The sequence below is a fragment of the Dreissena polymorpha genome, chromosome 6 (genome assembly GCF_020536995.1).
Source record: "Dreissena polymorpha isolate Duluth1 chromosome 6, UMN_Dpol_1.0, whole genome shotgun sequence".
Lineage (NCBI taxonomy): Eukaryota > Metazoa > Mollusca > Bivalvia > Myida > Dreissenidae > Dreissena > Dreissena polymorpha.
In genome coordinates this window covers 68365362-68377238 of record NC_068360.1, presented here as the reverse complement: position 1 = coordinate 68377238, position 11877 = coordinate 68365362, and the positions used below count along the sequence as shown (strand labels likewise).

Below are 11877 nucleotides of genomic sequence, written 5' to 3'. Positions count from 1 at the left end.
GTGTGTGTGGGGGGGAGGGGAGGGGGGGGGGGGGGAGTTCAGAGCTGATTTGAAGAAAGGGGGGGGGGTGCAACCAAACCAGTAGCTATATACGAATTTTATTGTATCAAACGTAACAGAAATAGCAACAGCCAAAATCTCTTGGAAAACAACAACAATAATACAGACCCAATGAATTTATACGGAATATACAAACAATGAAAATAATGTTCAACCTGATAGGATTGACATAACACATTTTATGTACATGTACGGTACGTTAACAATTAAGACCATCAACATATCTCGGGAGGCGGAAAACTACAATGGGCGAGCATGGTCAGGGGTGATAACCCCAAAAAAGGGTTAGGGCAAGGGTTAGGGTTAGGGGTTGGGTAAGGGTTGGGTTTAGGCTAACCCAAACCCTAACCCGACCCCTAACACTAACCCTAACCCTAACCTTAACCCTCTAACCCCCCCTTGTGCAATACCATACCATGCCTCGCCCGTTGTAGTTTTCCACCTCCCTTGCAAAAGGCAGACTATTGATAATTATAGAGTATAACACATTATTTATACATCAAATACATAAATGCACTCAGTGTTTTCTTAAGTATTGCCATTTGGAACATGATTGTTAATCAAAACGTCTATCAATTCTATGGATAACGAATACCCGGAACACATAATTGTGCAATGTCTTTGAATGCTCCTCAATTCTTATAATGTAAATGTCATATTAGCATTTTCTGAAAATCAAACATATTTAAATCATTATAAAACTTTTGATATTTTTCTATCCCAGTAAAACTTAAACAACTTATCTGATCATCTACAGCAACAAAGAAGCACTTTCATAAAAAATGAAATAGTTTACAAACAATTATAATTTTGAGTAAGTACATGAATATATCATCAACTAGCAACTACATGATCATCTAGCAACTAACAACAAATCAAACTCCTCACAGTGCTCTCCCCTACTGGCACACTGCCAGTTTTAACCACTGCAGCCACAAGCTTTATGTTCAAATTGTGTTCATTGCAATGACTTGTGGTCACTTGAGCTTAAAATCTTAGTTACTGCAACTATAGTTTTTTGTGTACTCTTTCACTAATATTCTCTTTCATGTATCTCTTTACAATATTAATCAATTGTCTGAAATTACAAACTGTTGATTTATCATCTGAAATTTTAATTAATTTAAACTATTTTAAACGTAATTTGGTCATATGATATTTGCTGCAGCAGTGAACCTATGTGAGATGTTAAACCTATGTGAGATGTTAAACCTATGTGAGATGTTAAACCTATGTGAGATGTTAAACTCATGCCTACTATGGGGGATCACTGTGCTGGTTTCACCACTATGTACATTACAAGCAACCACTAGCCTACATTCTATATGTAAGACAGTAAGTTAACTTCCTAAAGAAATATCTATGAAGTGTATATTGCTCTTCAAGGACATTCGAGGTTTGATCATGGTAAAGGTACATCTCAGAAATTCACAGTGAAATAACAGCTATAACTATTGATATCTGCAAACAGCAATATAACAAAAAAAGGCTAACTTTAGTAATTTAGTATTATATATTATGTATGATCTACTTTTACTTAGAATCTTAGATAATTGACTATTTTTCTCAGCTGTTGCAATGTCTCCAGAACCATTGTAAGAACACTGATTGGTGCAAAACATGTTGCAGAGTTGACAAGCTTTTGAGTTAATGACACAGCATTTAACTTTTAATACCATGTGACCTAGTTCTAAATTCAGCCCAGTTATTATTTTGAAAAACGTTATTAGCACATTCCACAAAGATTGAGCAAATAATGTACCCTCTAAAGAGTTTTCACAAGCTTTTTATTTTGATCGAACATGACCCAGTTTTAACTAGGCTTATTATTGGGACAAATGTTCTCAGCATGTTTCATGAAAGCTGGGTAATAAATATGTCCTCTAGTGTTCACAAGCTATTTATTCACTTTGACCTAATGACCTAATTTTTGACAACACTTGATCAATCTTCAAACACAGCTGGGATATTATTTGGACAAATGTGCAATAAATGTGGCCTTTAGAGCTTTCACACTTTTCTTTAGTATGACTATGTGACCTAGTTGTTTATCCCTTGTGACCCACGTTTGAACTCCCTGGATATATAAAAGGTTTAAGAAAGTTAATAAAGATTAGGACATAAATGTGACCTCTAGTGTTTACTAGCTTTTTCTTTCGTTTGACCATGTAACCTACTTTTTGACCCCACATGACCCAGTTCCGAACTTGATCGAGATATAAATGAGAGAAATGTTCTTACCAAGATTCATGAACATTGGGCAATGTGGTACCCTTGTGTTCACAAGCTTTTCCTTTAAAAATACCTAAATTTAGACCTAATGTGACCTAGTTGAACAAAGGCAAGAGACAAATGTCCAGAGACAATTTCTTGAAGATAAGGCAGATAAAAGCCCCGACCTTTGGTTGGCATGTTTGATAACTGACCATAATCCTTTTCAAATTTTGCTGAGAAATCATGACTTTTAGCAAGTATATGAAAAGAGTTTGAATTCACCTATATAAGAAAAACTGCCCTACACCATGTGGCAATTTTTTTAATGGACCAGAAACTATTTCAACCCGGTCCAAGATATAATTGGAATAAATCTTCGGAGCAAGTTTTATGAAGATTGGGCAATAAATCTTATCTCAGGATATTCACAAACTTTTAATATAGCCAAAAAACGGAACATTGCCCAGCCCTTTGGCAGACATATTTTTCAACGGATAACAATCATTTTCGAACATACACGAGAAATCATAGGTAATCATAGCATGTTTCAAATTTTGCTAATTTTCTATTAAAGCATAAAAATTGCAGTTTTGCTCTTTTTTTATGTGCATGTCTGTAATGGCTAAAACAAGTTTGCATATCATCTGAGTGTATGATTATAGGCTACACTACACCTGTACTTCACTTGACAAAGGGGATGCATTTCACACCAATGGATCTTTGTAGGTTACACTACACCTGTACTTTACTTGACAAAAGGCATGCATTTCACACCCATGGATCTTCCTAGGCTACACTGAACCTGTTCTTCACTTTACAGGCATGCATCTCAACCCAGTGGATCTTTGTAGGTTACACTGCACATGTACTTCACTTGACAAATGGTATGCATTTCACACCCATGGATCCTCCTAGGCTACACTGAACCTGTTCTTCACTTTACAGGCATGCATCTCAACCCAGTAGATCTTTGTAGGTTTCACTGCACATGTACTTCACTTGACAAATGGCATGCATTTCACACCTGTGGATCTTTGCAGGTTACACTGCACATGTACTTCACTTGACAAAGGGCATGCATATAACCCCAGTGGACAGTTTGAGGCTACATCTCAGTTCTTCCAGCCTGTGCACCATGTTGTCATGAACGCTGGCCAGATTGCGTGAAAACCAGTCCTGTACACTGACCAGGAGTGGCGGGTGGAAGGGGCACAACTCTAGGAGAGTCTCCAGGCAAGAGTTGCGCACCTTGGCTGAACCTGTGGCAGATATAATTATAGAAGATGTGTTCCAACAAGTGAATTCCCTTTTTTATATGGAAAAGCAATCATATAGTGAACATGCGCAATGCAATTTTTGCACCAGATAATTGACCATATTTTTTGTAAACACAAGACTCACAAACATAGCAGATAAATTACAGTGTGTTTGATCCTTTCAACATTTTTAACAATATGTTCTGCAATTTTTTTATTACCTCGTAGTAATAGTTGGTACTGCTATTTGAGCAGAGTGAAACAAAACTTGGCTTTTTTTAAACATATATACAGCTTGATAATTAAAACAAACTTATCTGACAAATTAAACCAAACCCGTTGCCATCCCAACCAGTTTCCCCAGAGGGATGCTGGATGTATGGCCTGTCAAGCGGTGTACCTGGTTGATGGTGTAGCAGAGGGAGGAGCCAGGTGTTTGCCAGTTGCTGCAGGTCCTCGCTGGGTATGGTGTGTGAATGTACAAACAGCGCAGAGCCTGCAAGCACACATTCATGAAGTCATTACCAGCATGGCATAGTATCATGTGTGTTTGCTATCAAGAAAGTTGTCCCAATGTTTTGTGGCATTATTTTAAAGCTATCCACTGAATCCCTGTCTAGCATTCTAAATACTTGGTTATGAATTTTTCACATGATCACGGAAATATTTTTAAGTACAATTGCAATATTACACAGGGCTGTGAATTGGGATACATCTCAGGGGAGGCAAATACTGTACCCACTAACATTTGATAATGAATCAATCCCTGAAGTTCAATGGAAAATAACTATGCAAAGAATATGACAATATACAAGAACATTACATCTTGCACTATACATAGTTCATGCAACATTTCTATAAAGTTTCATGCTGATAAGCTGAAATGAAAACTGAGAGAAAATCTCACAGCCCAAAGTATACATGCACAATAATATAAGTGTAACAAATTTGCCAACAGTTCAAGGGCACCTAATTCTGCAAAGTATATCCCAACATTCCCAAAACCTAGGATGCACTTGTCACAAAGTATAAACTCTTATGTTGTTAGGCAGAAAAATGCAAGACTAGTTCGAAACACAAAGTACTCATGTGCAACAAGATGGGAAACAAGAAGTGACCCCACAAAGATACCGCAGCACAGGTTTGTCACGAGCATAGCAGTCATGTCCATTACTAAGTTCTGGGAGAAACAAGAAGTGACCCCACAAGGATACCACAGCACAGGTTTGTCACGAGCATAGCAGTCATGTCCATTACTAAGTTCTGGGAGAAACAAGAAGTGACCCCACAAGGATACCACAGCACAGGTTTGTCACGAGCATAGCAGTCATGTCCATTACTAAGTTCTGGGAGAAACAAGAAGTGACCCCACAAGGATACCACAGCACAGGTTTGTCACGAGCATAGCAGTCATGTCCATTACTAAGTTCTGGGAGAAACAAGAAGTGACCCCACAAGGATACCACAGCACAGGTTTGTCACGAGCATAGCAGTCATGTCCATTACTAAGTTCTGGGAGAAACAAGAAGTGACCCCACAAGGATACCACAGCACAGGTTTGTCACGAGCATAGCAGTCATGTCCATTACTAAGTTCTGGGAGAAACAAGAAGTGACCCCACAAGGATACCACAGCACAGGTTTGTCACGAGCATAGCAGTCATGTCCATTACTAAGTTCTGGGAGAAACAAGAAGTGACCCCACAAGGATACCACAGCACAGGTTTGTCACGGGCATAGCAGTCATGTCCATTATTAAGTTCTGGGAGAAAATGAGTCTCACTCATTTACACTTCAAAGTGATCACATATTGCAACTTTCAAGTCAATAGAAATGTAGAAATAATGTGCTCAGCAAACTTGTATGCTTCTGTCATAAAAAAAGCTAAGTTCAAGGCACATTATACAAAAAATGTGGGTCATTGGGAATTAAAAAACGGTGTCTTGCAAATCTACACCTTGTGATAATGAATATTTTAAGTTTGATAGCTTGAGAAATGAAAGTTTTCCCCAAACACTTACAAAATTGTGCACAGAAAACTGCCAAAGTTCAAGGACACAAAATTCAGGAACATGTGGATCACTGGGCATAAACAAAAACTTCACAAACTTACAGCATTTCATGACCAAAAAATTTACCAACCAATGGATCGAACAACAAACAGCATGTTGTTTGCAGGGGTATATTAACTTTATTTGCTGGGAATAATCAAATCGCCTACAATATAAGCAGAATAAAAGCTGCTGGCAATAAAAAAGGATACTTTATTTTTGCTGAATTAATAATAATGAAGAAAATGAAAAGAATCCTTAAAAAAATTAAACGTTCAAAAGAATTTTTAAAAACAAGTTAACAACATTATCCTAGAAAGTAGTAGGACATGGCCTACTTCTCCTAGGCGCCATTATTAGACATACTTGTGATCTGGAGTATGGCACACATGTACTCTGGAGCCATGGGGACACTGCTGTGGCTTGCGCAGTACCGGTTGACAGAGCTCTGCAGGCCATGTCCCTTCACAAACTGGTCCCAAACCCAGGACCAGGGCTGATGGGACAGCAGCAAACATGCACCCTGTACCAGCTCAAATATGCAAGCTGAAAGCATAAAATAGAGGGGACTACCAGGATCTCTCGTACCCATTTTAAACAGAAACATTGCATTGCATAGAGCCTTGCATTCGGAAAACGTGGCATGTGACTAAAGTGTTGCCCAAGATTAGTCTGTGAAGTCTGCACAGGTTAATCAGGGACTAGACGTACAGCCTAAACTAGATTTTTGTTTAGAATTGATTAAATTTAAACAAAAACTCATTTTAAGTATAAAGTTTTGGTCCTGATTAGCCTGTGCCAACTGCCCAGGCTAATTTGTGCATGAGCTTAAAGTGTAGTCCCAGATTAGCCTGGGCAGCTCACACAGGCTAATCTGGGACTTCACTTTTTGCACATGCATTAAACCCCATTTTCCCAGAGAAATGCTCATATGCAATCAAATCTTTATGAAAAGAATCATAACAATATTTGTAGGAGCTTGTTTTTTTATACATAAAATGATCAATATTAACTCTGTGAAACATAGCATGTATTGTTCTCTTTACATTTTCCACAGATCTATTTGTTCCACCAAAATGCCCTATCAAGGTGGAAAGATATCTTTCCTACTGTCAATCACTTATATTCCTAAGCTTGTAATTAAGTGCGTTAAAAAAAGAGAGACCATTTTGTGGACATTCAATTTTTGTTTTTGTAGATTTTGTTACAACCAATTGAATATATATTGGTAAGTCTGTAACAGTTTACAAGATGTGTCTGAAGTATATTGAATGGAGTAGTCACAATAGAAGGTTTGCCCTGTTTGTCACAAATTAACCTATTACCAAAGAACATATTTTTATATCTTTCTAATAAAAGCTCAGAAATTCTCTGACTCAGGTGATGAGCGCACTTCGTCATTAATTCATTTTACCTGTAAGAATGCTACTATAGCTCCTGTGAAACATTTTGAATGCCAGTTCTTACAACAAAAATTATGATTCAAAACTTAAACATAACCAGGGTCATTGTACACTTGAGCAATATTTGAAACGTTAGAATGCAGTCAGGAGCCTAAGCTAGAGCCACTGGCAGTAAAGTAGATTGCTTTTTCTTCCAAAGTTTGAGCTAAAAACTATCATTGTCATTGAAAATTAATTCTTAGACTTTTCATGACTGAAAACTAAGGCTGGCTACATCCTTTGGGAGAATCAATAGAGAGTTTCAATCTCAATTCTGGCTGTGTGAGTGTGAGTGAAGTATTACCATGGTCCATGGAATCTGGGTGTGTCACATCGGCCAGTCTGTTGAGCAGAGATGTCAAGATGAGTTCAGCATTGCCAGGGCAACTAGTCCAGTGACAGAGCTTCTGGAGGATACACATAACCTGCAGAACAGGTGTTGACATAACAGGAAGCAGTAACCAATAATAGTACATGTATATGAATTTCACAAACATTATTAGATTAAAGACAAAATAATAAAGCACCAAGATACACACCTGATATTTTTTGTTTCTTTAAATATTGTAAGCAATAACATAACGGATAGTAGTATCCATAACTAAGAATCATTTATATAAACAAGAGGGCCAAAGATCCTCAGGGCCTCACCTGAGAACACTAAATGAATACATTAAACTGTTCTGAGCAAGAATTCCTCCCAACCTTACACAATAAACTTCAAAGGAAAACTGCCACAAAACTGTTTTTTTACAAACTGCTTTTTAAACACAGCCAAGAAATCATTCCAACACACATTTTTAATATTTAGAAAAAGTTTCACAATGAGTGAGTAAACATTTTGACTTCTAGTGTTTAAATGTTTTTTGTAGCAAAACAAGAGATGTGTTTGTCAGAAACACAATGCCCCCTATTGCGCCATTTTGAAATAAAATTTCAATATATCATTTGGCAGGTTTAGAAATTATCTCCCTTTTAAAGCTTATTACTCCCCTTGGATTGTAGTTTTTGACTTTTGACCTTGAAGGATGACCTTGACCTTTCACCACTCAAAATGTGCAGCTTCTTGAGATACACATGCATGCCAAATATCAAGTTGCTATCTTCAATATTGCAAAAGTTATGGCAAATTTTAAAGTTTTGGGACGGATGCACAGACTGACAGACGGACTGACGGACAGTTCAACTGCTTTATGCCACCCTACCGGGGGCATTAAAAGAAAAACTGCCTGGCCTCATGGCAGCCATGTTTGTTTAATGGAAAAGAACCATATCTTACTTGTAAGAAAAAAATATTAGAACAAATGTTCAGAGCAAGTTTCATGATTGAGCTAACAAATGTTACTCCAGGAATTTTTAAAGCTTGTTGTTTAATTTTACTGATTGAACTAATTTTTGACCCCATATTACCCCCTTTTCACAAATGAGATATTGTTTAGACAAAAGTTTTAACGAAATTTAATTAAGATTGGGCAATAAATGTGGTCTCCATAGTGTACCTTGTGACCTTGTGACCTAGTTTTATACCTCAAGCCAAAGATTTAAACTCATCTGAGATACAAATGGGATAAGTGTTTCACCAAGTTATATTAAGATTTGGCAATTAATTCTTAATTTTTCACAAGCTTTCTCCTAAATTTGAAATGTGACCTAGTTTTTGACCCAACATGACCCAGTTCTATCTTGGCCAAGATTTCATAGAGAAAAAAGCTCTGACCAAGTTTTCATGAAGACTGGCTTTTAAATGAAGCCTCAAGAGTGTTCACAAGGCAAATTTCGATGAAGCATGAAGCACAAGGGACGACAGAGGACTAACAACAAACAAAGGGCAATTACAAAAACTCAGAATTAGCTTGTTGCACTCAGGTGAGACAAAAAGTAACAAATCAAACAAGACAATTGCCAAGCAATACATGTCCCCTACCTGTAGCTATTTTTAAGAGATCCACTATTTTCAGCAATATTTCTAGTCTATTTGTTGCCATAGCAACCAGAATTATTGACATAGGAACAAAACGAAATTGCATGCACAATCTCCATATTGCCATCTGTCCATGTTTAAAGTTTCATAAAAAAATATGAACAACTTTTATGGTTATCGCAGGATCCACCATTTTCAGCAATATTTCTAGTCTATTTGTTGCCATCTGACCATGTTTCAAGTTTCATGAAAAAATATGAAGAACTTTTAAAGTTATCGCAGGATCCAGAAGAGTGTGACAAACTGACAGACACACAGAGCGCAAGCCATAGTAGGGGACTAATAACTTATAAATCAAAGTGCTCATCAATATAATCTTAGTTAGGAAAGCATAACAATTCTCTGGTACATGAAAAGCAAGAAAACAAACTTTTTTTCCAAAGTCATTGGCCATCTCAATCAATGACCTAGAGATGAGCTCCTCAAAAACCAATGTAATGACAGGGGTCAAGTTCTTGTCAGGAGGGTCACCAGGGGTCACCATGTTGCCCAAGTGGTCCCCAGGGTGTCTCTGCAGGACTCGGGGCCACACACTGACTACGGGCACCAGTAGCTCCAGGCTGCTCAGGTGACCACATGTGTAGATGTGGTAGATCAGGACACGTGCCCTCTCTACATCACCTGCAAGTCAGTCACTCTGAGATAGATTTCACAACTCGCTTTTGTTGTACGAACACAAACACTCAATATTGCAATAACATACAATATGCCCATAACTTTGCAAAAATTAAATAGATCGGAAACTCACTCTTCATCGGTAAGTAATGTAGGTAGACTCACACACTTCACACTCACAATCCGGAAAACAGTTATTGTAGAACACATTTCTATGTCCAAGGCCCATAACTTGCCACAAATCAATTGACTGGAACTAAATCAAACTTCATCTGTAAGTCATGTAGATGGACTCACACACCAAATATCAGGTCAATTTATTTATTTTTTTAACGTGGTGAAAGTGGAATGCTGGACAGACAGACTGCTTTAGGCCACTCTACAACTCAAAATAAGGTAATTTCCCAAAAATAAAATAAAAGAAACTAGATGGCCCTCGATCCCTAGATGACTTTTCTGACAAATGTTTCAAAAATAGTGGTGGAAATATTTTTGTGTTCATTTAATTAATTTTTACTCCATGTAGATAATTTGAACAAACTGTGTTTAGTTCCTCTACATGATAGGAGATAATATGTGCATAAGACACCTGTATATTCCCTGCATAGCCTAATACGTTTTTTAAGCATAGAAACTTGTAAAACACCCTTCATAGGTACATACCCTTTGTAGCACAGACAGCTGTATACACTCGACACAGGGACATTTTCCCAACAATTGTCAGACTGATCTCTCTGCTAAATATACTCTGCCACAGCATGGAAAGCACTGTCTGGTAACTGATACCCTAAGGGAAGCAGAGAAAGCAGAATGCAGTGGGTACAAATACACAGATTTTAACAGATTTCAATTGATTAGGCAATTGTAAAATACGTTACAGTGGCAATCAATTATCAAAGTAGAGCCTTAAGGGCATAAACAAGCAAACAATAAAACTAACATATGATAATACTTGTAGCATACCTTTTTTCTTGACAATATACTTTGTTTAGACCATTGCCTGTGAGCTCATAAAATTACTACTATATATTGATACACAGATGCTATAACTTTTACTGTATATTGGTCAACCAGTGCTATAAGTTTAACTTGGCAATGCTGAGTACAGCCTGGCAGGAGACTCACATATTGAGGTTTGCTCTGTAGGTGCTGCAGAAGCTGTAGGGCCTTCCTGTCAATGTCATTGAGGAAAGGGAAGTGGGTGGGGTGGAGGTCTCGGTGGCGGTCAGTTAGGCAAACCTCATACACTGTGTCTAATGAGTCCGTGGTCACTTTACCCAGCACCTGACACAACACAGGCCAGAATACATGATAAAGGTAATGCTACCCCTCATTTATGTATGCTAGCAAAATGCATGGTTCATTACATGCACATTCTCAGCGTAAGTCCCAAAACAAGTACAGGCAGGTATTCTGGAAACTTTTTCTGACCAAAATGCAAATTAACTGGCAAGTCAAATAAAACTTCGATTTTCTATCTTAATGAAGGCCTAAATTCTGGGATTGTTCCTGATCATCATGCAGTTTTACTGGCTTTGTTCCTGGTTTAGGTCCAGTTCCAGAGACAGCATGTATATGCCATCCAAACAACTAGCAAAATTGGGAAACTGACTCCATCTTATAGTTTGTGTACTCCCCTCAACACATAGACTGGGCACCCCATCTTATAGTTCCTGTAATCACCTCCATACACAGACTGGGCACCCAATCTTATAATTCCTGTACTCAACTCCACACACAGACTGGGCACCCAATCTTACATTTCCTGTACTCACCTCCACACATAGACTGAACATCCCATCTTATAGTTCCAGTACTCACTTCCACACACAGACTGAACACCCCATCTTATAGTTCCTGTACCCACCTCCACACATAGACTGAACACCCCATCTTATAGATCCTGTACCCACCTCCACACACAGACTGGGCACCCCATCTTATAGTTCCTGTAATCACCTCAATACACACACTGAACAACCCATCTTATAGTTCCTGTACTCACCTCCACACACAGGCTGGGCACCCCATCTTATAGTTCCTGTACTCACCTCCACACACAGACTGAACACCCCATCTTATAGATCCTGTACTCACCTCCATACACAGACTGAACACCTCATCTTATAGTTCCTGTACTCACCTCCACACATAGACTGGGCACCCCATCTTATAGTTCCTGTACTCACCTCCACACACAGACTGGGCACCCCATCTTATAGTTCCTGTACTCACCTACACACACAGACTGGGCACCCC

The 11877-nt window shown here is 38.2% G+C and overlaps 1 protein-coding gene across 2 annotated transcripts in view; it reads right to left on the bottom strand.

Annotated features, from left to right (window-relative positions):
- Positions 1-86: 86 nt before the first annotated feature.
- Positions 87-11877, bottom strand: part of LOC127833360 (uncharacterized) — a 99829-nt gene continuing 88038 nt past the window's right edge. For both annotated transcript variants that reach the window (XM_052358555.1, XM_052358557.1), the window contains 7 exons: positions 10744-10902; positions 10282-10405; positions 9374-9624; positions 7327-7447; positions 5947-6126; positions 3931-4026; positions 87-3533 (listed from right to left, as the gene is read on the bottom strand). In XM_052358555.1, coding sequence (XP_052214515.1) covers positions 3334-3533; positions 3931-4026; positions 5947-6126; positions 7327-7447; positions 9374-9624; positions 10282-10405; positions 10744-10902 — 1131 coding nt within the window. In that variant the 3' untranslated portion in view covers positions 87-3333. The remainder of the gene's footprint in view (positions 3534-3930; positions 4027-5946; positions 6127-7326; positions 7448-9373; positions 9625-10281; positions 10406-10743; positions 10903-11877) is intronic.